At 38.5% G+C, this 26,504-nt stretch overlaps 3 protein-coding genes across 3 annotated transcripts; 1 reads left to right on the plus strand and 2 right to left on the minus strand.

Annotated features, from left to right (window-relative positions):
- Positions 1–6,977: 6,977 nt before the first annotated feature.
- gng3 (guanine nucleotide binding protein (G protein), gamma 3) lies at positions 6,978–11,778 on the plus strand. The gene is made up of 3 exons (XM_035178863.2): positions 6,978–7,192; positions 8,056–8,155; positions 10,170–11,778. Exons 2-3 carry the CDS (start codon positions 8,057–8,059, stop codon positions 10,296–10,298), a joined length of 228 nt encoding a protein of 75 aa, XP_035034754.1. The 5' UTR covers positions 6,978–7,192; position 8,056; the 3' UTR covers positions 10,299–11,778.
- Positions 11,779–12,520: 742 nt separating this feature from the next.
- On the minus strand, positions 12,521–16,180 carry banf1 (BAF nuclear assembly factor 1). The gene is made up of 3 exons (XM_035178862.2): positions 16,027–16,180; positions 14,903–15,067; positions 12,521–13,361 (listed from the first exon to the last, which is right to left on the minus strand). Exons 2-3 carry the CDS (start codon positions 15,026–15,028, stop codon positions 13,215–13,217), a joined length of 273 nt encoding a protein of 90 aa, XP_035034753.1. The 5' UTR covers positions 15,029–15,067; positions 16,027–16,180; the 3' UTR covers positions 12,521–13,214.
- A 513-nt stretch (positions 16,181–16,693) lies between these two features.
- On the minus strand, positions 16,694–20,642 carry prdx5 (peroxiredoxin 5). Its single transcript, XM_035179390.2, has 6 exons — positions 20,400–20,642; positions 18,806–18,940; positions 18,586–18,717; positions 17,327–17,365; positions 17,175–17,239; positions 16,694–17,062 (listed from the first exon to the last, which is right to left on the minus strand). Exons 1-6 carry the CDS (start codon positions 20,496–20,498, stop codon positions 16,957–16,959), a joined length of 576 nt encoding a protein of 191 aa, XP_035035281.1. The 5' UTR covers positions 20,499–20,642; the 3' UTR covers positions 16,694–16,956.
- Positions 20,643–26,504: the final 5,862 nt, after the last annotated feature.

A 26,504-nucleotide genomic window follows, 5' to 3' on the forward strand; every position in this document is an offset into this window, starting at 1 on the left:
TCTCAGCAACTGTTGGATATATTGCCATGAAATTTGTATCAAGCATTCATAGTCTTCAGCGGATGAATCTCTCTGAGTTTGGTGAATCTGGTGGTATTACTTTGTCTGTAACACCACCAGATTTTTCTTTTTTTATGAAAAGTCTCAACAACTATTGGATATATTGCCAAGAATTTTGATCCAGACATTCACAGTCCCAGAGGATGATCCTCTAGCCCCCCATCTGGGCGTCCAAATATCTTTTCACCTTCTACTTTGTTTTATGACCACATACCTGCAAAACTAGTGACATTCCTGTGAGCCTCAGCTATACTGAGGTACTTTTTTAAAACCTGCATTACATAGACAAGATTCTGTCATGTGAATGTTGCTGTGAATATTAACATTAGTGTGACACTCTGCAAACTTTAACGTTCAACCTGCATATGTCTCAGTTAAATGATTTTAGCTGATTCTAGATCCAAAGGATGAAACTTCTTGACATAATTGTTCTTTGTTACCGGTTGGACAATCGACTAAAACATTCAGTTTATTTTCAGTCACATCTATATACACTGTACACAGTTGATCTCAAAATATAAATCAATGTGAACTACTTGAAAAATAGTGTTTGTTGACTGACTGAAGAACATTAATGATTATTGCAATATCATGATACAGACAAAAGTATAAACCCACACACAGAGAAAGGTGAATTATTGGCCTTTTGTCTTTTAATTTGCATGGAGTCAAACCACTTACATTATGTTCTGTTTAATTTGCTTATTATTAAGTATAATGGGGCTTGTATATATTAGATCTCAGAATTAAAGATCTCAGACATAGACACATGTCCAAAATAACGCTTCTATTAATCATCTTGTTTCACTAAATGATACACAAAAAAATAAACTGATCAGAGAATCTGTAGCTCTATCAAGTCAGCCAGTCAAGATTATTATCTCATTTATACACCGGCCTTCCGAGCATCCAGGGCTTCCTCAATCAAGTTTGTGGTTTAGAACTCAACTCGTGCAGAAGGTTTGGACGACAGCAGCAGCAGCAGCAGCAGCAGCAGCAGCAGCAGCATAGCGGCAGCAGCAGCATCAGCAGCAGCAGCATCATCAGCATCATCATCAGCAGCAGCAGCAGCAGCAGCAGCATCATCAGCATCATCATCAGCAGCAGCAGCAGCAGCAGCAGCATCATCATCAGCATCATCATCATCAGCAGCAGCAGCAGCAGCATCGATTACATAGTTACAAGGATGTAGACGACAAGAAAAGTGATGTGTGTGAACATTGATCACCGGTTCACATGTGACTATTCTTCATTGGCATGACGTAAAACTTGTGTATAGGGCAGAACAGTTGTGCAACACACAGACACACCACTGGCTGCATGAGGAGGCTTGAAAAGAACAGTTTTCTCTTGAAGTGCTCTGTCGACATGTGGACGCTGTTCAGTTCACACGTGTTCTTTCTCTTCCATTTCGATTATTAGCAGCAGCTCTGATTACTAAGCTGGTCCCTGTGGTGACTGACGATTTCCCATGAAGTGATTTTATTGCTGTCCTGTCCTCTCTTCCGTTGTTTATAGCTGAATATGATAATGTTACCTTAATAGCATCCTAACGTGTGCAGTACAAAAACCTGATGGCTGGATTGTGAATTTGTTTTTCATGTTCATTTCTAGAAAACACATTGGAACTGGCTCTTTTAATAAAAAAAAAAACATACAAAAAACTGAGATATAATATCTGTTGTTTCAATTTGTGAGTTATTTTTCGTGATAGGCTGACGCTCACTCTGCCCACTGATCACCAGCTCCCTCTGAATGAAATCACAAGTGTGTGTTTGGAAAGTATTGAGCAGTGTCTTCACCGTCGATACAAACAGCCAATTGCGATTGATGATTCAGACGATCACCCCACCCAGATCTGCTTCACGCATCGTTACATAAGAGCTGGTTTGGAACTCACAGCTGTGTGGTGGGAGCACCCGGGGGCTGATCGATCAGAGAGAGGTTAAAACAAACTCAGTATGTGCCTGGTAATAACTGGGAATAAACAGCGTGAGCGAGGTGGGGCAGTGCTGTACTGACTGTGGCGACCAGGTTTGTATTCCACAATGACTCCTCGGGTGCTTACCTGAAAACCAGAGCACACATTTTCTATTTTCATATTTTTGCCAGACTAGAATGTCACCACTTTGGTTTAATCCCAAATATCTCAACAAGTATTGGATAGATTGAGAGTCCCCAGAAGATAAATCCAACAGATTTTGGTGATCCCCTGAATTTTTCCTTTTGGACTACAATGATTGTCACATTTGTGGTTTTGAGTACAATATCTAAAAAACTACTAATTACTACTAAGGATGTCTTATTAAGGGCCTCATGAGAAGACTGTAAGCAAAAATCTAATTATGAAACCGGAATCCAACTCAGAGCTCATACCTCCGCCAAGACCAGACAGTCCTCTTATTGATCCCCGTTTAAATTCACTACATCTTGATTTATATGTGGATCCTCACCAAAATGCACACACTTATGAATATCAGTCCCCTAAACATGAACAAATAAAATCATCAAGATCTATGAAATATTCTCTGAGAAATCAAGGAAAATGTTGAAAAATGCTGATCGGAATCCGCACCGAATTTAATGGCTTTTTTCTTGGGTCCTTCACCACCGCCCTTCACAAAGTTTGATGGAATAGTTTTGCATAATCCTGATAACCAACAAACAAACGCAGAGGAAAACAGAACCTCCATGACGGAGCCAATATGTCATACATATTTATATAGAGAGCTAACGACAAAGGGGCTTTTTGATTCACCTAAGTAAAACAAAATGAATCCTTAATGTTTCTATGTAACATCTGCTGTCACTCCCCCATACAGTATCTGGTGTAGATCATTGTTACACTGAATTGTACTTATGAATGAAGAAATAATCCTCTCACTGAATAATCGTGATGCAGGCATCAGTTATTGCAGCATGATTGCCTGTAACACCAAAGGTCAAAGGCTTACTACAGTGAATGTATTATTTAAATTGTACTTTAATAGCAGCTCTATTGAAAAAGCCTGCAACTTTCAGATATTAAGATACAAACATGACAGCTGCTGCTGAGCTTGAAACACATCCAGTGTTCCAGTGTCTATTCACCATCGAGTCCCATCATGGAATCAATGGCTCAAATGGTTTTGAAATCAAACTCTTTTACCAACATTGTTTCGATATTTATCGACTTCAACCCCGAGGCAGTGAATTGCATCAACTGCTGCACGGACAGTTTTGTATGAAACTGCAGTTTGCTTGAGAGGCCAATGATTATCTGACAGACTGGTGCAAGACGCGTAGATAACAAGTCAGGTCTCATTGCGACTTTTATCCATTTTTGGAGACAATCAAACTGTCTAGAGACTAAACTCTGCCAGATTTTGTTAGATGTGAGTCTGTGTTTGTGTCTGAAGCTAAAAAAGTAAAATAAATCAGCAGAGAGGACTGAGCTGCTTCTCCAGGAGGCCCCACTGTGCCACAGCAGTAATTAGGTTCAGCTTACTTAAGGACTACTCATTAAGTTCTGAGAGTTAATTCATTGTAGTATTTATAGATTAATACATAATTTAACACACAACTGCGTAAATAATTGAAATTCAATCTATGTTCTTTGCTTGCTATATTACTAGATTTAAGTATTTATTTTGGAAGGACATTTAAAGCTAACTAATCTGATATTCTTATTATAAATAATTGTACACTTACTTTGCTTGTGCAGTGCCTTGCACTTTTAACTCATTATGTCGGTTATTAATAAATGGCTCGCTGGCTGCACCCAGACTAATTACAAACAGAGTATGACCTGCAGAGATGAAAGAGGAGCTCCCAGGGACCATCTGGTGAGCGTTTCCCACTCTGCCTTTGCAGTCATGTACTGGTTGTACCTGCTGTCCCTGTTTTTCAGCGTCTGTGCCAGGACATAGGCAAAAAAAATAAAGAAACATTCCACAAGGATTAAAACTGGTTCTTAAAATGACATTCAATGCTGCCAAGTCCCTGCTGGATTAAGACGTGGGTTTACACCTCAGATGTGTCAAACCAGTTGGGATTTTGCTCAGCAGAAAAAGACATGACACAAACTTCTCCTGAATACCAGTGACAGGCCCCCTATTCAAAGTCAAACCTGTGTATAATGTGTATAGATAGATACACACCTATCAGGCTCCTTAGGTCTGCTGGTCAAGGTCCAGGTTAAAGAATAAACGTGATCAAGACTTCAGTACTGGCTCCTCTGCTGTATACAGCCTTCCACAGACTATTGCATCAGCTGACTTCTTTCAAATCTTAAAATTGACTTTTACAGAAGGGCTTTTTTTACTGACGGAGTTTTTTTATCTTTTTTAATTTATGTGTGTTCGTGTATATGTACATGCGTATCCATATATGTTTTTTATCACTTGTGCATGTTTTTATTGCACATGTTTCATTATTTACCCCTTTTCTAATCTCATAGACCTTTTAGTGATGCATGTTTTTTATTATTATCATTAACTGGAAGCCATTTTTCATTGGCTATTAATGTATTTGTCATCTACTATCACCTCAATGAAGGGTCTTCCACTGATGTAGTAACAGAAAATCAAAGCTTTTAACACATTTCTAATCATCTATAGTGATTCTTCTTCAGTAGTTTCATAAATGTGAGAAAAATCGTTTTTAAGAGTGTGTTGTGAAACATTTTTATAGCTGTTTACACACATGTGATCATATAAAGGCCAGTTCAAACCTGCTTTATATCTGTTAGTGTAAAAGTGTATTCTTTGTTCATTAGTTTCAATTTCAATTTGAATCACTTGGGTTTAATAGCTTCCATTAACTGTCATTTATTTGTCTCTGATGTTTTTGTATACCAAGTTATTATTAGAATTTTGGAGGATTTTATGAATATTTACCTGAAAAGAAGCTGGGTGTTCCCAGATCTTCTGACTGGTTCATAATGAGTAGACTGGTTATGAGTTATCTTTACACAACCAAACCTGCCAGCATCATCCAGCAGATGGAGTCCTTCAACTGCAGCCACCAGTCGTCCTCACAGGGTTTAGCCGCAGCTCCTGACAGAAAGGTTAATGCTTAAGTTAGTCATGTCTACAATTTAATAGCAGAAATAAAAAAGTAAATTTTTGGTTACAACACACTGGTAAACTTCATTTTCATGTAGGGCTCTACTTGGATATTTAAAATATTAGGATGATGCATATCACTCAGAGCCATAATAAATAAACAGCCTAAACAAACTTTACAGTACATTGTTCAATGGACAGATCAAAAGATTTGATCATGTTTATTGTAAATTATAGTATTTACTATAGGAAACTTAACAGACAGAAGATGTAGACTAATATCAGCCGTGACAATAGTCTTATTTTAAAATATCAACAAAATCAAATCAAATAACAGTCCAAAACATAAAAACAAAATAAAATAAATATCAAAAAAATTATTAATAAAATATGAGTTTTTACTGCTTTTTTGTTATGTGGAAGAATTGTTGAAATGTGTTGCTCCATTTCCTTCATGGACACAAACAAATGGGGATTTCAGTTTGTAAATTAACATCTATGAATGTGGAATTTGGCAAGAGGAAGATCAGATTATCGTCCTTATTAGTATTATCAAGACAATATTGCAAAGTCATACAAAATGTTGCTAACTATAGAAGAGTTGACATCTTCCTGCAATTTATATGTAAATTCACAAGATCAAAATAAGTTTCAAGATGCAATTTGAAGAAATAAATATCGGTGTCACTTTAACTTGTGTAGAAAATATTTGACAGGGAACAGATTCAGTTTTTCACCCTTCGTATATTTATACAAACATTAGAAATATGTGCTCAACACAGAAAATAACCCACTGGGGACAGTCCAGTTAAATAAACAGACAAGATACATAAATATAATTAGAAAAAATAAAACAGTACATACATATATCATGTGAAAACAATGATGTATAAAGGAGACATAGAGGAGATAAAATAAATAAAAGGGAGAAACAGTTTCTTTTTGTTGTTAAAATGAAATCAGTGTTTTAAATCTCATTTTAAATTTTGCAATAACATTTTTACAGGCATATTTAACACGATGATTTATTTAAGTTTATTTCCCCGGGAGCCAGAGACTTTTTACGGCAAGCACGAAGGACAATTTAGCAGGAAAGCGAAGCTGCCTCCTCGCCATCAGAGAGGGTAAAACTACAAGATGAGTCACCGCCGGAAAAGAGAAACGAGAAATAGCAGCGCAGCGCCATTTAAGCCGAGGACTCACTAGCTTAGCAAAACATGGCGTCGGGCATTTTTCGTGACTCCAGTTGCTTGTTGACGGTTTGACTGTCTCCACTCGTTCAGCACACGATGGCGGAGCATACGTGTGGTTTAATAATAATCATAATCTTTATTTATGAACAGGTAAACGCACACAAACAGCTGCTGTTGTGGCCGTCGTGTTGGTGCAGCTCTTTCCACCACAGAGTGTTTGATCACTACAGCCAGTCACATATTCCAAAGTATTCATATAATAAAAGGAATACGATTATTTTTGATCTGTAGCACATTTATATATTTATTTATATTCACATTTAATTACCAGCAGAGAAGTCTCAGTTTAAATTGTGATGCAAACCTCTAAACCAGACTGCAGCAGTCCCCATAGCAACAGAGGAGAGGGTGGGCATCACTACAGCCACAGAGAGGAATGATGAATCAGGAGACCACAGCCCAAACTTCATATCGTCTTTCAGCACTAAAACCAAAACCATAAATCACATAGACCACCCTGCTTTCTTTGTCACAGTTTGAAGCCTGAGATATTCCATTTGGCCCTGATTTCCCTAACAGGAGATATGGTACAACCCACCCCCATGAGATAACCACCACCGAAGGCTTCCCCTCCCTCCACCTGGCAGCTACCACTCGCCACAGATGGGGGGGATCCTCTCCATCCACCACAAACGTAGTGCTCATTGTAGCAGAATCACAGTGCACTGGACTGTTCAGAGCAGGGTACCATCCAGGCTGTTGTCTGTGAGGGGTGGGGTCCGGCTACACTGATACCACCAAACATAAGCTCACAGACTGACACGGGAGAGGCAACAAAAGGGGAGAGAGAGAGAAGAGGGGGGAAGATTGCACCTGAAGAGGAATATAATACGGGTAAGGAGAAAAAGGGGTTGGATGGATGAAGAAGGCAAAGGATAATTGGGAAAGGTCCAGAATGGTTCGAATAGATCTGCTCCTTCTCTGCTTTTGTTTTAACCTGTTCACTTGATTCTCTTTTCATCTGTGGCAATTTTTATTCCAGCTAAATGCAGATTTATTCATGATTTCATAAATGTCTGTGCGGCTGCAGCGCTTATTTCTCTCTACATTTGATATCTCTGTGGTGATTCTTGCTCGTGGAGGCAGACTCTGTGGGCCACGGTGGATGAATCTGACCATTTGGCCCAGATCACATTGTTTTTTGAGAGGGGAAAAAAAATCAGTTGTGGTGACCATACTGTATATGATGACATAATGTAGTGGCTGTGCCAATTCTATGACACAATAGTGACTGATATTTATACTTGGTCATTGGCGACTGACTGGCTTCTTGCTTGTAAACATGTAAACGAGTAATAAAATACAGTGACTTTTGAGCTGTTAGCTTTCATCACATGTTGAATAATAATGCTACATACATGTGTTTGTCTTAAAACTCCAGGTTCACACATATAGTTCATTTTATCAGCCACCCATAGAAAGATCTTTTAAAAAGCGAATTTGGTAATCAGTGTAAGGTGCCTGAATACAATGACATTTTTAACTGATTTTAACTTAGATATATGCATTTTTTTATCCTTTTTTAGTTTTAGAAATGTGTTTCTACGGCAAAGAGAAGTAGATCAATTATCCCTTGGGGATAGGACTATATGGAATCATAGTCAGCTAAAATGAAGTGTAATTAAAGTGATGAATAAAATTAGTGAATGAGTTTGTGTGTGGTTCAAATCCATTGCTATTGCTGTGTCTGTGGCCAGGATGAAAGGAGACACCCCAGTGAACAGCACCATGAGCGTCGGCCAGGCCAGGAAACTGGTGGAGCAACTGAAGATTGAGGCTAGTTTCTGCAGGATAAAGGTAAGACGAGTTCAACGCCTCCGATTCAGATGGAAGTCACGACACTGCAACACCGGAAAACATACTGTACATGTGATGCTGAAGTAAAAACAGGAAAACAGAAATACTAATGTATGCGCACGTACTTCCATTTCACTATAGTAACCTCAAAAGCTGTCTATGTGCAGTACATCCACCAAGGTCCGACAGCTCCCTTACGAAAGCACATTTAATTCACTAGATTCAGATTTTTATTTGGATCTGCACCAATTTCACACACTCTTTTTTCTTTTTCATCAAAATTGTATTATTTTATGAGAAATCAATGAAAAAAAACATCCCATCTCACAATGCCAAAGATAGTTTTTGAAAAAAACTGCATCTGTTCTGGATCCACACCACATTTTAATGGAATCCTCTTTGGGTTTCCACACCCCTCCACAAAATTGCATGGAAATCGGTTGAGTACTTTTTGTGTCATCCTGCTAAAAATAACAAACGCAGATGAAAACATAACCTTTGCGGAGGTTACTACAAAATGCCAGCAACCATTAGAGGAGAAAAAACAAAATAACACTGGAATTTGAAACCTAAATATTCAATCAATAAACACAGCGTTACCACTATCTAGAGTCTAGATTCTAGACGAAAAGTCTAGAGAAAATATTTCAATCTTTTCTTTGAATTTCCGAGAAGGTGTAAGAAATAAACACCTCTGGGCGAGACATCATATACAGTACATTGGATTGCAGAGGTAGACGAGCACCAGTGACCTTCTCAGTGTGAGTCAGTGCTTCCCACTGGAGTGTTTCCAAACAGTATTGGTTTCTATCATGTTCCTAATGGCATCACAAACACCTTGCACAGGCACCTTTCTCTAATTCTGTGCTTTTAAAGACAATTCTCAACTCTCGTCGCTACATTTTATATTTCATATTATATTTTACATTTTACTTTTCTGATTTGCAGGGAAACAATTAAGGGCAAGAAAAACCTGAAGCTGCGTTCCGACACATGAAGTTTCCTTTAGTCAGAGGCTCAGAATAAAGAACTTCCTTCTATAAATTACAAGTCTGCTCTGAGTCACGTACCGCTCTTTTAAAACTGATAAGTGAAATAAAACCGGCAGCTTACATGTGTTCGGACATGTTATTGTTGTTGTTTTTGGCTTCAATGTTTATTTTTGTCCTTGTGTTGTGCTGAGTTCACTGCTGTATGATGATGTGTGTAGCATTTATAGTAATATGTCCACGTACACAAATTCACAGCTTTTGTAGAGAAACATTTGATCCAGTTTGATTTCCAGTGAATCTTTATCTTTAAGTCCTCATGAGCAAATTTGAACCCATGTCACTGAAACACTTAAATGTTCAGACTTAGACTTCAAACTCATGTGTGTTTATGAGGGCTCTTAACTGGAGGTGATGGAGATTTGTATGGAGTGTTGTTAGGACAACACAGTGTACAGTATGTAGTGATATATTGGGTCATCATCATATAGTTAGAAATACATTAATTTAATCAATTTGTCACTAGAATAGCACTCAGTAGAGTTCATACCTCCACCAAGCCCCAACAGTCCCCTTATGAAACATTTAAATGCAAGTTGTTGATTTTTATTCGGATATACTCATAAATATCAGTCTCCTAAACATGTCTGATATTTTTCATCAGGATCCATGAATTATTTTCTGACAAATCATCTGCACAAAATTGAATGGGTTCTTCACTGACTCATACCACATCCTTCCACCAGGAGTTGTGGTAATCTGTCCTGTAGTTGTTGTGTTATCTTGCTCACAAACAAACCAACCTATCAACGCACAGTGGTGAAAACATAGCCTGCTTGGTGGAGGTAAAAATCTCTCTGATAATTCTGATAATTCTTGAATAAGAATTTGATTTCTTCCATGTCTCTGAATGCATCTCAGTCTCTAACTAGAGACAAATGAATGAAATCAAATGATCAACATGGATTTTTGTGTCATCTACTGTAATCATGTTCCCAAACTGCTCTCAACCTGATCCCCTCCAGGTGTCAAAGGCAGCAGCCGATCTGATGGCGTACTGCGACGCACACGCCTGCGACGACCCACTGATCACCCCTGTGCCCACCTCAGAGAACCCCTACAGGGAGAAGAAGTTCTTCTGTGCTCTGCTTTGAGACAAATCAGGGATTGTTGTGAATTTAAAAAAAAAGTACATCTGTACAGTATGTACATGTATGTACAGTGTGTACACGTACTTCCATTTGAAATAAGACATCGATGTACTATAGTAACCTTGCATAAAAGCTGCCGATGTACAGTACATTATCAACTACAACATGTCTTGAAGTGAATTCTTTAACTAACATTAGAGTGAAAGAACAAAAATAACAGAGATTTAACACATTGAATCAATAAAGAGAGAGAGTTACCTCTGTCTACTAGACCTCAAAACAAGACCAGAAGTGTAAAGAAAGGACGTTTTACATGCAAACATCACCTGGTTGAAAACATGGACATCTCATGCTCATTCACATCACAGGAAACTGCCACACAGGACAACAGAGGCTCCCCACACACACTCATTCATATGGATTCTGCAGCTTTTGAAACATTCATCTGAGGCGTTCAATTCCCACAATCAGTCTATTATGGGCAATGGTGGTGCTATGTGTCTCAGATGTTGCCCTGATTGGTCAGGACTGACAGTTCTCCCCCATATAAACGGTGCGTACATCTGGTAATTAAGAAAAAGATGTCCCATCAATAACAGTTATCGTTTGGTGTTATCACGACCATTTTCTGCCAGATTGGAAACGCTTATTTTACACGTAGAAGTCCTGATACTGAATGTTCTTTCATCAATATTTAGAATGTCCTTTAGAGCTGCATCCCATCCCATGTTGATATATTTTGTATTCTCCCATCCTCTTTTTGGCAGTTACTTGTTATCTACCAAGGACAACTATTTACAAGTGGATTATTATCATTATAATCAAATCATGTCACGGTCTTATTAAGATTTTAGCATTGTGCTCATTTCTATACTGTTGCTATGGTGTGAATGTGGTAGTGTGTGTGTGTGCCAATAGGTGCTACTGTAAAACCTAAAACAATTCTGAGCATCTGATCCATGATATCAATGTTTTATAGTTCAACAGCAGCCTGACCCAAGTATATATATAAATATATATATATAAAATATCACATTCCAGGGGTTGTGGTCATTTAATATACAATCTAAGCCATTGAAGCAGAATTAGCTAATTTGTCGGTCACATCAACAATTTTCTAAAAATCATACAGCAGTTATATTGTACTTGTCATCATTTGATCAGGTCTGAGAGTGAACAACTATAATGTCTCTGCACATACATGTGAAATGAGGGCTAAAGAGAGTGAACTGGGAATTTACATTTTAATTAAAGGTTTCACTTTCTCCATCTATAGAACATGCCATTGTTTTGTTCTGTTCATTCAGATCCACACAAGAGGAAACTGCTCTTCTTCAATCTAGCATTGTTGACATGATGAAACTTTATGGGGCAACCTGCTCTGGTCAAATGTATTTTTAAAAAGTCTTGCAAAGATCAAATTTGGAGCTTAAAACGGAACAATGGAACGAGCATTGAAATAAATAAAACTTCCCATCATCAATTGTTTTCTCTCATCTGTGACTTTATTCAAGAGAATATATAAAAACTGAGTTTTCACAGTGAAATGCAAACACATCAGCCGCTACACAACGGGTACATCTTCATTTAGCTGGTGACCGCAAGCATTCATTTACATGAGTGGAACGTTATGGGACACAGCCTACACATGCACTACTGTAGATTTTATAGTTCATCTACTCAACTGTGTAAACTAGCATGCATTAAATTAAGGCATCTTGCGTGTAGAAATACATTAAGTTAATATCAAGCTCAGCTATGAAGATCTGGGTAATAAAATACATAGCCTGGGTGGGATTTTTAGCTTTTGTTGTTCGCAGGTAAACCACACACACATATACATACATACAGTGGGTGTGTCATGCCTCAATTTTCTTAGGTTTTTGATTTATATGAGACACGGTCAGGTTCTGAAGGGGCTTCTAACACATTCCTTTGTAAGAGTACAGCATATTAGTATCCATAAAGAGACCAACAGGGCCCTGATCATGCCATAGATATTGGTCTTGATTAGGATCACTTCCACATCCCAGTCACCATTTAATCACACCAACCGGCCGCAACTCATTTGCTTTGAACCCCACACTTAAGGCAGCTGCTTTGTTGACTACAGACAAACAATTTGCAGCATTGTCTAGCTAATTTAGTAACAACCTTGTATGTTCGTTAAGATAAAGGCTGACGTTTCAATGGTAAAAGACTTAGACACCTGTTTGACAGTGTTATGAGTTTGGCCATTGGCATCTTTATTTATACACATTTCAATCTACAGGGTGAAACAAGCTTTTAGCAGACCTCACAAGCGAATCCAGCCAGTTTGCTCCTTTAGTTGCAGGATCAACAGTTAAAATGGCAAAATGTTTGTACTATAATTTTAAAAGTATATCTGCATCTATGCAAAGTCTAGTGTCATTTGCATTTTTAGGGTTATTTCTCGTCTCACATCCAATGCAAAACACTCCAAGCTGACAATCCACCTCCTCGCGAAATACTTCAAACATTGGTGGAATAACATATCAAACTGTGAAACACGCTTTTTTTAAATGACAGCTTTGAACTTTCCAACGGCTTTAAAAAAGTGGGGCAAAAAGGCCAAGGTGTGAAGAAGAAAGATTAGTCATCATTAGCAGACATTTTGACATGGGATAAATACCAGTAATAATTTCCAGTCTGCAGGTTTCTAGTCCAGAGCTACACGACAAAGACCATGAGAAGCGCATGTGTGAGTTATTTTAGGGGGTTGTAGGATTTCAGAAATGTGGCAAAACTTTTCATTAGAATTAAAAAACAAGCGGACTTCCATAAACTTAAAGTATGTAGTTCCCCTTCATATTTACTGTGAATCTGGATTGAATACAGACCATGAAAGAGGTAATGTACAGTTGGAACTAGAGTAGTAGAAAACAGCGATTGAGTAGTTTATAGGAAGGCGTCACACCATTCTTTCAGACAGCAAAAGCAGTCCTTTTGTTGTTTGGAATTTGCCATGCAAGAGTCCTTCAGCCAATCCCGGAAAAGCTCCTCATCTTTCTTAAGCACTAGAAACTGGCCGAGGACAACATATGCCTGTGGACATAAAAGTAGAGACAATGGAAAAAATAATTAAAACAGATATACAAAAGTTACAGGACTTTGCACATCAAATGTTGTCTAAGCTCAACTGCAATGATGACAGCATGAACGAATGATTGGTATGTGGGGATGGGCTGGCAGTTTACAGTAGGGGAACAGGTTTTCCTACCATCATATGACTAAACCAAAATGACTAGCAAACAAATGAAACTCAGGTTGAAAGGAGGGATCTATCTGACAGTTAGACGGCAGGCAAGAAGATGATCAAAAGGTTGCTTCCAAAAAATATTGCTCAGCTAACTGCTCCACTGTAAAATTGTGTTGCGCCGTCAGAAATTAACAGAGCTGGTGTTTCTGACGGCGCAACAAGGAAAAGCCCTACAATATATTGTTTGTAGTCGTAATGATGCAAGGCTAGCAATTGTTTTCAAGTATGTTTTTGACAAATAACTAACAATATTACATTACATTTCATTTAGCTGACGCTTTTATCCAAAGCAACTTACAATAAGTGCATTCAACCATGAGGGTACAAACCCAGAACAAGAATCAAGAAAGTACAATTTCTTCAACAAAAAAAAAGCAAAACTACAAAGTGCTATAAGTAAGTGCCATTTAAGTGCTACTAAATTGTTAGTTTAAAAATGTTATTCAAGGTATAGTCGGAAGAGGTGTGTTTTTAGTTTGCGGCGGAAGATGTGTAAACTTTCTGATGTCCGGATGTCAATGGGGAGCTCATGCCACCATTTAGGAGCCAGGACAGCAAACAGTCGTGTTTAGCTCGCAGTGAGGGAGCAACAAGCCGATTGGCAGAAGCAGAGCGGAGTGAACGGGCTGGGGTGTAACATCTACAAGGGAGAGAGGCGGTGGACTAGTGGCTAGAAAATAACAGACATCAGACTGGAAGGTCACTGGTTCGAGGCCACGGACTGACAAAAACATACCTGGATATGGACAACACCTGGATCTGTTCAAGTCCCAAAAAAGGACTCTCCCTACCCCACTGTCCAAGTCATTGTGTGTGTTGTGCCCTACTGTGTTCACACGGATGGGTCAAAAGCAGAGGACAAATTTCCCCATTTGCATGTAGTGTGTGCATGTGCATGGGACCAATAAAGGTATCTTGATTCAATAACATCTGCCACAGATTAAAAAGACTGAAGTCTAACTGTTAACTGTCTGAAAAAAATTGTGTCGCTTCGTGATCATATTTGTTACGTTTTGCACTGTAAAAAACATTGTGTATATTGTTTTTACACAATACATATTGCATAGATGTGTCCAAAAGGGTCAGGAAGTTTGCGCGTGTCAGGAAGAATAAGGTTGTTTACACAAAAGTCATGCACTTCTCAATGCTCACAAACATGACAATTTAACAAACTGTGCTTAGATTTAAGATCTTCACACAAACATTAACACACCAGTTAAATTGTCAGGCAATTCTAACCAATTGATGTGAGGATACCAGTATGACAGAGGAGATAAGCAGTGCTCTGTGCCTTAAATATTTATTTTGCCTCAAAGAAAACAGTCACCTTGTCAAAACCTTTCTCCTCCAGTCTTTTGCCAAGGACCTCTCCGATGCCTGCCAGAGCCATCACGGTCTTCTCCCCCATGGGCTCGGCCACAAAGTCTCTATGCTTTTGGGATGTCGATGACATGGCTGCTTTTAGGGGTGCTGCAGGTCAACTGGAAATCAGCTGCAAAACAAAAGACAGAAAATGGAAATTAAAATACAATGATAATCTTGAATTTCCCAAATGATCTATCCCTCTTGGACAATAGGGAACTACTGGAATAACCTGTTGACTCTTCATTTTGGGTGAGGAGAAATTTTCAGTTGGAATAATTTGACTTGTTGACTTTAAACTTACTCACGTTACTTGCTTTCTTGGCAAATTCTTTACATATAATGAAAAACAACTGATCTAGATGGGGAGTTGACACGAATGTTTTTGTATTTTAATCAATATACTTGAGTATTTCATTCAACATACATTTGTACTCAGGGTTAGGCTAAATCAATATATGCTCAGACTTAGTTGATAGCCAAGAGATTAGTAGTACAGGTGTCACTAGAATCCAAAGTTCAACGTAACCACTATGACAAAGGAACAGAAAGCAGGAAATCAGTGGACACAGCAGAACTTTTCAACGATGAGTTCATTAAATATATATATAATAATAATAATAATGTCTCTCCAGTATCCAGATAGCTCAGTGACCACATTAGATCGACCTGCCTGTGTTTACACTGGGTGACATGAAATAGTTAACATTAACGCGATGACGGCTTACTGCTGAATTACGCGCGCATTGCATTTCCGTGCTAACAGCGTTAGCACAGGGAGCTAACGTCCACTTGCTGGAGACGTGCTAATATCAGGGGCAGCTGCTTGTTAGCTAGGTGCGTTATTTTAAAAGGTGGTTCAGTTTCCAGACATTAAATGGCCCTCTTGTCCGTGGCACAGTCTAACGTCGGAGACAAGAAGTAACCAGTCACATTTCAGGCGCCTTCGGATCAACTTTACACCGATGTAGCTTCAACGCTAGCGAGCTAACCCTCTGCCATTGCGGGCGAAGCAGCGTCTCGTGCTGTTTGCTATTAACAGTACACTGATCTCAGCATGCTGCGTGTTATCACCACGCGTGCACTTACCTTCTAGTGTCGTGTACACGCAGACTGACGTGCTTTTCTGCTGCGGAGCGGCAGGATGGTTTCTGTTTCTGCACAGCCACCGGTGGGGACCACAATGCACCGCGACTGCCTCCGTGCCCATAAACAGTTCAGCGCTGCGCCCTTACGTCACGTGGTGTTCTTCTTCTCTGATATTTTGCGGCAGTTGTTATCCACGGTGTTGCATTACTGCCACCCTCAGGCTATATATATATATATATATATATATATATACACACACAATAATACAATACAAATCCAATAGGACTTTGCACAGTCCAGTCTGGTGCTTTTTATATTTGATTTTGTTTCCTATTTTCTATATATTTTTATGTTTTTTAAATTTGCACAAATACACCACAGCAAATTCCTTGTATGTGTAAACCTGCTTGGCTATAAAACCTGATTCTGATTCTGAAAGCAGTATATACACATAACAATAATCTGTAACAGCAGTACATCTCCACATTTGTTTGAAAAGATAAGGACTATTTAAATGAAATTAAACTAAAAAAGATACATTTAAAAACTTTCAGAATCATTAGTCCATAATTATTTGCCAAATACGGTTAGTTTTTATTAATCATACTGAGGTCAGATGTCACCCAAAACTACTAACTTCACTAATAACCACACAGGAAAACCTTGATTATTGCTTAAGGGATCATTTTTATTTACTCACATTAGACAAGATACAGAGGTAAATGCAAGTTCCATTACATTGCTTTTTGTGTAATAATTGTGCGCATTAATTTCCTTTTAGCTGTGTTGCTCGACACTAGTATCCACATGGCATTTGCATAATTCTTTGGAAAAGGGGTAAACTTGGGGGAGTTGATAAGTGGGTTTTACTAGTGCAACTTTTACAGTGACTCAAGGTTTGCAGTTTGTGTTATTGAGCTCTGCCTAAGCCTACAGCTCAGACAGAATGTTGGAAGACAGACTGCAGGTGAGTCCGGTGCCATCAGGCTCCACATTGATCTTCTTCACGACTCCATCTTCCACCAACATGGCATATCTGAAAGAAAAGATGAAATACACACAGATTAATGAATATGATCTTCAATGCAATCTTTAAAACATGCCATCCGTCTTTTTCGAAAAAAATGAATAGGCAAAATAGTCCTTACCTCTTGGATCTCTTGTTACCAAGTGCCTGAACAATCTGATCATTGTCAAGTAACAGGTCAACTTCCTAAGAAGACAACAGAGAAAGACTGATGAGTACACAGTCTCAGTACTTTAAATAGAACTTCAATACACTACACATTTAGTTTTTTACCTTTGTAAATGCTCCAGTAGGATCAGCCAGCATTCGAACCTGCAAAAGGAAATAGCAGTAAGCTCCATATTAATCATGATATCTGATCCATCAGTGTGAATTTCATTAATCTTAAAGGTCCCAAATTACCATATCAACACACAAAAGGTATTATTTGTGAGCTTCAGTAAATTAAGAAATGCTTTTGTTGTGTTCAAGCCCAGTACATGTGATAATGTCTCACAGATGGCTGGGCCTACCCACTTAAATGGACCAGAAATAGGACCTCCTCAATTTTATTTTCCACATACAAACTCTGACAGCAGGAATTATTTGCAACTCTGTAAAGCAACACAACTTTTTAACCTTCAAATAGCAGCTTCAACATGACTTTAATGGTTTACTGACTTGGAATAGGGAGAATGGTGCCACTTTCATTCCCACTCCTCACTCTGAACCTATGCTCTTACTATGTATAACTTTGGGGATCAGGTAATCTGGCTCAGGCTCAGCAAGTTCAAGAGTAATGATGAATAGTAGATCAGTTAAAAAGAATTAAAAGTCATTTAAAATCAGCATTCATCTTCAATATTCAGTGAGGAAACTAAAAATCAAGAATTCTAAACAGAGTTTGGTGCATTTGTTAAAGCAGCAGCTCCTCTGGTTCAGGGAGCCAGTGTACATGAGGAATATCATGAAAAGCACCTAATCGCTCAGACAGTGAGCCAAGCAGAATTTATCACCACATATGGCTGCAGAGGGTAATGTTGCTCAAGTAAGGTACACAAGCCGTCTTCAGACATGAACTCCTGAAAAAGTCTGCACAAGGAGGTCTAGACTTTATCCAGAGTTATCTACAAAAGCTCCTGAATCTCATTGTCTTTCCAGGCTAACATCTTTGTCTTCTACATTTGAGGCTACTCTTTTTCATCTTAAGATTTTTGTATCTGGGTTTTTTTTCAGTTTCGTGTAGGAAATGTTATCAACACGCCCACTCGCTCTCTGTGAATCATCAGGATAATCTCCTGCGTCTTTCTGACATTTGCGTTCTCACATACAGTCTCTCCGGATTATTTCTGGAAATTAAGTTAAGTGTTTAGAGTTCATGTCTGAATGCAGTTATAGTGTTGCTTTGACATCTAGAATGACTTTGCATTAATATTCTCCTCCCCTGAATAGTGACAATATGTGGTCAGATGTTAAATTAGAAGTTAGATTTACTGGACTCCACTTGCCAGCTGTGACAGAAATTGCTCACACACAGAAGCTGTGGTCCGTACCTTGCCATCTGCTCCGTGCTCCTTTCCCCATGCAGCCATGACAAATGCGTCATTGACAGAGATGCAAGCAACTTCCTGAATACCTTTACTCTTCAAGTCCTCGGCCTGCTGCACAAAACCTGGGAGGTGAGTCTGAAAGCAACAAGAAAAACCTCAGGTCAACTGATGCGAAGGTCATTGCGCACATGACATGTCAATCAAAGTTAACGGGTGGACTCACCTTGGAACAACCAGGGGTAAAAGCTCCAGGTACAGCGAAGAGGACGCCTTTCTTCCCCTTAAAGAGCTTATCCATGGACACCTTGTTTCCAGGCTCCCCCTCCTGGACCTCCACTGCGGGGAGATGTTCACCAACCTGGTGGAGGTGGAGAAGACGAGAGACATAAGTAAACTTACTTTTATCAAATGACTACTGCCAACTGTACAGATATTTTCTTGTCCCTTAAGCAGAAAGAAAGCATTTGTTTCTTCACTGGTCAAATGTGTTCAAAACATTTTTTCCACTTCTTATAGCTTCTTTATTGATGCTAACTCAGCATTTTCACAATAGTAATGATATTGTGGCCATCGGCAGGATAACATTATTTAGAGATGACTGTGTGTCTTATATGCAGCAACGTTGATGAGCTCAGTTTAGCAGAAAAAAGGTTCATGTAAAACAGACATTACAAACAAATTTATTAAGTGTGAAGGAAGCAGCATTGAATGAACGTTACCATAAAGACCTACATTAAGATATTTAGGACCTAATTCAGATTATTAATTAATACATTTTTAGTCTTTTTTAAAGCCGCAGCATAAACCCAGGAAAAAGCAACAAATGCTTATCATTTTTATTAAGTAAAGTCACACAAAAGGACAAGATGTGAAGGAAAGACATGCACAAAACTTAGGAAAGATCAGACATACATTGTTTAAATTCCCCATTTTCTCAATGTATTCAGAACAGGGAATCAGGGATTATTACAAATAACATTTTGTTATAATTATTATAAAACGTTCCAGTTATATGTGTGATTCATGTTTAGATTAGAGCATGGATGTATTAGAGATTAGAGGCTTGTGGATGAAGAGTGGATAATCTCAAGGGTATTGATGCTTGAGCGGCGGTGGCCACTGGAGGGCGACATAACAACACATATAGAAGGTACAGACCTCTTGTCAAAATGGCCGAATAAATAATTCTATTAAATTCATTTAAAAAAAAGGGACAAGAACAGATAAATAATGACACTTGTCACACGGTGGGTGTTTTAAACATGTTTCAACAAGCACCGAGAAATACGTATTGAACTTTCTCTAAATTGTGCAGTGGAAGATTATAGATAAACCAACCAAACCCGTTGTCTGACAAGTGTGAACATGTTACCAGCAGAATGAAGTTTAGCCTCAGACAGAAGGAACATTAACAAACACACGAGGCAGCAGGTTTTATATTGTACACGCAGGTATTTGACGTGTTTCAATGTCAGTGTCGGACATTAACCAGAGCTTTAACCGTGCACCAGCACCTCCTATACACACTTGACAGCTTGTTTTATATTTACACACGGTGGTAAAGGAGTAGTTGCTCCAGAACTGACAGCACAGACGCTCAACTAACTAACTAACAGACTCCATTCATCCCCTGTTACAGTCCATCATGGCGGACCCCTCTCTCTCTCTCTCTCTCTCTCTGAGGGGCCGTTAGCTCAGAGAGCTACACGGATAGAGTCTGACCATCTAACCTTCAGCTGCGTGTCAGTAAAAATACACCGACGCGTCCTTGACCGAGAGCAGGTCGCATCCACGGCTAACAGCGGCTGGGGTCTTACCTGAATGGGCATGTTGACGGTAGCTGAGCGGTGTAGCAGCCTGACAGCGCACTGGACCACACTGGTTCTCTGAATGACGCTGGATGTGATGGAGAGCATGTTTAGCTTTGGCTAGCTAGCTCTCTGACGCGCCTGTGTGTGTATAGCCTGTCTGTGCTAACAGTGTATGATGCTAACTCACTCACTCACACACCTCCTCTAGAGTTACAGTCACTCCGCCTTCCTCCAGGTTCTGAGTTTGGCAGCTGAGAGTTAATCAGACTGAGGCTAAATCTATTTACTGCGCCATCTGCTACCAAGACGCCACATGTCTGTGTGTGTTTGTTACACGGACTGATGAGTATATGAAGTAGTATATAACTGCAGCTGGAGACATCCATCCATCCACTTTATATCCACCACAGACTGTATATGAAGTAGTATATAACTGCAGCTGGAGACATCCATCCATCTATACTCTTTATATCCACCACAGACTGTATATGAAGTAGTATATAACTGCAGCTGGAGACATCCATCCATCTATGCTCTTTATATCCACCACACAGACTGTATATAAAGTAGTATACAACTGCAGCTGGAGACATGCATCCATCCTCTTTATATCCACCACAGACTGTCATGTAAAGTAGTATACAACTGCAACTGGAGACATGCATCCATCTATACTCTTTATATCCACCACAGACTGTATATAAAGTAGTATACAACTACTGCAGCTGGAGACATGCATCCATCTATACACTTTATATCCACCACAGACTGTATATAAAGTAGTATATAACTGCAACTGGAGACATCCATCCATCTATATAATATCCACCACAGACTGTATATAAAGTAGTATATAACTGCAGCTGGAGACATGCATCCATCTATACTCTTTATATCCACCACAGACTGTATATAAAGTAGTATAGCACAGCTGGAGACATGCATCCATCTATACTCTTTATATCCACCACAGACTGTATATAAAGCTAGTATAACTACAGCTGGAGACATCCATCCATCTATACTCTTTATATCACGACAGACTGTATATAAAGTAGTATATAACTGCAGCTGGAGACATCCATCCATCTATACACTTTATATCCACCACAGACTGTATATAAAGTAGTATATAACTGCAGCTGGAGACATCCATCCATCTATACTCTTTATATCCACCACAGACTGTATATAAGTAGTATTTAACTGCAGCTGGAGACATCCATCCATCTACACTCTTTATATCACCACAGACTGTATATAAAGTAGTATATAACTTTACAGCTAGAACATCCATCCATCTATACTCTTTATATCCACGACAGACTGTATGAAGTAGTATATAACTGCAGCTGGAGACATGCATCCATCTATACACTTTATATCCACCACAGACTGTATATAAAGTAGTATATAACTGCAGCTGGAGACATGCATCCATCTATACTCTTTATATCCACAGACTGTATATAAAGTGGTATATAACTGCAGCTGGAGACATGCATCCATCTATACACTTTATATCCACCACAGACTGTATATGAAGTAGTATATAACTGCAGCTGGGAGACAACCATCCATCTATACACTTTATATCACCACAGACTGTATATGAAGTAGTATATAACACCTTCAGAACATCCATCCATCTATACTCTTTATATCCACCACAGACTGTATGTAGTAGTATATAACTGCAGCTGGAGACAGCCATCCATCTATACTCTTTATATACCACAGACTGTATATAGTAGTATATAACTGCAGCTAGGAGGTAACCATCCATCCTATACACTTTATATCCACCACAGACTGTATATGAGTAGTATATAACTGCAGCTGAGCATCCATCCATCTATACTCTTTATATCACCACAGACTGTATATGAAGTAGTATATAACTGCAGCTGGAGACATGCATCCATCTATACTCTTTATATCCACCACAGACTGTATATATGAAGTAGTATATAACTGCAGCTGGAGACATGCATCCATCTAACATACTCTTTATATCCACCACAGACTGTATATAAAGTAGTATATAACTGCAGCTGGAGACAACCATCCATCTATACACTTTATATCACCACAGACTGTATGTAAGTGGTATATAACTGCAGCTGGAACATCCATCCATCTATACTCTTTATATCCACCACAGACTGTATATGAAGTAGTATATAACTGCAGCTGGAGACATGCCATCTATACTCTTTATATCCACCACAGACTGTATATAAAGTAGTATATAACTGCAACTGGAGACATGCATCCATCTATACACTTTATATCCACCACAGACTGTATATAAAGTAGTATATAACTTGCAGCTGGAGACATGCATCCCATCTATACTCTTTATATCCACCACAGACTGTATATAAAGTGGTATATAACTGCAGCTGGAGACATGCATCCATCTATACACTTTATATCCACCACAGACTGTATATAAAGTAGTATATGGCACAGCTGGAGACATCCATCATCTATACTCTTTATATACGACAGACTGTATATGAAGTAGTATGTAACTGCAGCTGGAGACATGCATCCATCTATACACTTTATATCCACCACAGACTGTATATAAAGTAGTATACTCTTTGCAGCTGGAGACATGCATCCATCTATACTCTTTATATCACGACAGACTGTATATGAAGTAGTATATAACTGCAGCTGAATACATCCGTATCCCATCTATACTCTTTATATCACCACAGACTGTATATAAAGTAGTATATATGCAGCTGGAGACATCCATCCACCTATACTCTTTATATCCACGACAGACTGTATGTAAGTAGTATATAACTGCAGCTGGAGACATGCATCCATCTATACACTTTATATCTACACAGACTGTACATAGTAGTATATAACTGCAACTGAGACATCCATCCATCTATACACTTTATATCCACCACAGACTGTATATGAAGTAGTATATAACTGCAGCTGGAACCCAGCCATCCATCTATACTCTTTATATCCACCACAGACTGTATATAAAGTAGTATATAACTGCAGCTGAGAACATGCATCCATCTATACACTTTATATCTACAGACTGTATATAAAGTAGTATATAACTACCTTCAGAGACATCCATCCATCTATACTCTTTATATCCACGACAGACTGTATATGAAGTAGTATATAGCTGCAGCTGGAGACATCCATCCATCTATACTCTTTATATCACGACAGACTGTATAGAGTAAGTTATAACTGCAGCTGAAGACATGCATCCATCTATACTTATATCCACCACAGACTGTATATAAAGTAGTATATAACTACAACTGGAGACAACCATCCATCTATACACTTTATATCACACAGACTGTATATAAAGTAGTATATAACTGCAACTGGAGACATCATCCATCTCTACTCTTTATATCACAGACTGTATGAAGTAGTATATAACTGCCAGCTGGAACATCCATCCATCTATACTCTTTATATCACGACAGACTGCTGTATGTAGTAGTATATAACTGCAGCTGGAGACATCCATCCATCTATACTCTTTATATCCACGACAGACTGTATATGAAGTAGTATATAAGCAGCTGGAGACATGCATCCATCTATACACTTTATATCACACAGACTGTATATAAGTAGTATAATATAACTGCAACTGGAGACATCCATCCATCTATACACTTATATCCACCACAGACTGTATATGAAATAGTATACATCTTTGCAGCTGGAGACATGCATTCATCTATACTCTTTATATCCACCACAGACTGTATATAAAGTAGTATATAACTGCAATGGAGACATCCATCTATACACTTTATATCCACCACAGACTGTATATAAAGTAGTATATAATGCAGCTGGAGACATGCATCCATCTATACACTTTATATCCACCACAGACTGTATATAAAGTAGTATATATGCAACTAGAGACATCATCCATCTATACTCTTTATATCCACGTAGACTGTATATGAAGTAGTATATAACTGCAACTAAGGAGACATCCATCCATCTATACTCTTTATATCCACGACAGACTGTATATAAGTAGTATATAACTGCAGCTGGAGACATGCATCATCTATACACTTTATATCCACCACAGACTGTATATAAAGTAGTATATAACTGCAGCTGGAGACATCCATCCATCTATACACTTTATATCCACCACAGACTGTATATAAAGTAGTATATAACTGCAGCTGGAGACATGCATCCATCTACCATACTCCTTTATATCCACCACAGACTGTATATAAAGTAGTATATAACTGCAGCTGGAGACATGCATCCCATCATACTCTTTATATCCACCACAGACTGTATATAAAGTAGTATATAACTTAACAGCTGGAGACATGCATCCCATCTATACACTTTATATCCACCACACAGGCTGTATATAAAGTAGTATATAACTTTCACAGCTGGAAACATCCATCCATCTATACTCTTTATATCGACAGACTGTATATGATAGTATATAACTGCAGCTAGACATCCATCCATCTATACTCTTTATATCCACGACCAGACTGTATATGAGTAGGATATAACTGCAGCTGGAGACATGCATCCATCTATACTCTTTATATCCACGACAGACTGTATATGAAGTAGTATATAACTGCAGCTGAATACATCCATCCATCTATACTCTTTATATCCACCACAGACTGTATATAAAGTAGTATATAACTGCAGCTGGAGACATCCATCCACCTATACTCTTTATATCACGACAGACTGTATATGAAGTAGTATATAACTGCAACTGGAGACATGCATCCATCTATACACTTTATATCCACCACAGACTGTATAAAGTAGTATATAACTACGCTGGAGACATCCATCCATCTATACTCTTTATATCACGACAGTCTGTATATGAAGTAGTATATATAACTGCAGCTGGAGACATGCATCCATCTATACTCTTTATATCCACCACAGACTGTATATAAGTAGTATATAACTGCAGCTGGGACAGCCATCCATCTATACACTTTATATCCACCACAGACTGTAAATATAGTAGTATATAACTGCAGCTGGAGACATCCATCCATCTATACTCTTTATATCCACGACAGACTGTATATGAAGTAGTATATAACTGCAGCTGGAGACATCCATCCATCTATACTCTTTATATCCCACGACAGACTGTATATAGTAGGATATAACTGCAGCTGGAGACATGCATCAATCTATACACTTTATATCCACCACAGACTGTATATAAAGTAGTATATAACTGCAATAAGGAGACATCCATCCATCTATACACTATATCCTACACAGACTGTATATAAAGTAGTATATAACTGCAGCTGGAAGACATGCATCCATCTGTCTCTTTATATCACACAGACTGTATATAGTGGTATATAACTGCAGCTGGAGACATGCATCCATCTATACGCTATATCTACAGACTGTATATAAAGTGGTATATAACTGCAGCTAGGAGACAACCATCCCATCTATACACTTTATATCCACCACAGACTGTATATAAAGTAGTATATAACTGCAGCTGGAGACATCCATCCATCTCTACTCTTTATATCCACCACAGACTGTATATGAAGTAGTATATAACTGCAGCTGGAGACATCCATCCATCTATACTCTTTATATCCACGACAGACTGTATATGAAGTAGTATATAACTGCAGCTGGAGACATCCATCCATCTATACTCTTTATATCCACGACAGACTGTATATGAAGTAGTATATAACTGCAGCTGGAGACATGCATCCATCTATACCCTTTATCCACCACAGACTTGTATATAAAGTAGTATATAACTGCAGCTGGAACATCACATCCATCTATACCCTTCATATCAACCACAGACTGTATATGAAATAGTATATAACTGCAGCTGGAGACATGCATTCATCTATACTCTTTATATCCACCACAGACTGTATATAAAGTAGTATATAACTGCAGCTGGAGACATCCATCTATATATTTTTGCTTACTTTATATCCACCACAGACTGTATATAAAGTAGTATATAACTGCAGCTGGAGACATGCATCCATCTATACACTTTATATCACACAGACTGTATATAAAGTA

Source organism: Hippoglossus stenolepis, chromosome 15, assembly GCF_022539355.2.
Source record: "Hippoglossus stenolepis isolate QCI-W04-F060 chromosome 15, HSTE1.2, whole genome shotgun sequence".
Taxonomy (NCBI): Eukaryota; Metazoa; Chordata; class Actinopteri; order Pleuronectiformes; family Pleuronectidae; genus Hippoglossus; species Hippoglossus stenolepis.

What these genes read in the sequence shown, in the direction of transcription:
- gng3 (XM_035178863.2), top strand. Translation starts at nt 8,057, where the DNA reads ATGAAAGGAGACACCCCAGTGAACAGCACCATGAGCGTCGGCCAGGCC. An exon ending in CTAGTTTCTGCAGGATAAAG is followed by an intron (nt 8,156 to 10,169) that starts GTAAGACGAGTT and finishes GATCCCCTCCAG; the next exon opens with GTGTCAAAGGCAGCAGCCGA.
- banf1 (XM_035178862.2), bottom strand. Translation starts at nt 15,028, where the DNA reads ATGTCATCGACATCCCAAAAGCATAGAGACTTTGTGGCCGAGCCCATG. An exon ending in AGGAGAAAGGTTTTGACAAG is followed by an intron (nt 13,362 to 14,902) that starts GTGACTGTTTTC and finishes TTATGTCCACAG; the next exon opens with GCATATGTTGTCCTCGGCCA.
- prdx5 (XM_035179390.2), bottom strand. Translation starts at nt 20,498, where the DNA reads ATGCTCTCCATCACATCCAGCGTCATTCAGAGAACCAGTGTGGTCCAG. An exon ending in TTACCCCTGGTTGTTCCAAG is followed by an intron (nt 18,718 to 18,805) that starts GTGAGTCCACCC and finishes TGTTGCTTTCAG; the next exon opens with ACTCACCTCCCAGGTTTTGT. An exon ending in CTACTGGAGCATTTACAAAG is followed by an intron (nt 17,240 to 17,326) that starts GTAAAAAACTAA and finishes TTGTCTTCTTAG; the next exon opens with GAAGTTGACCTGTTACTTGA.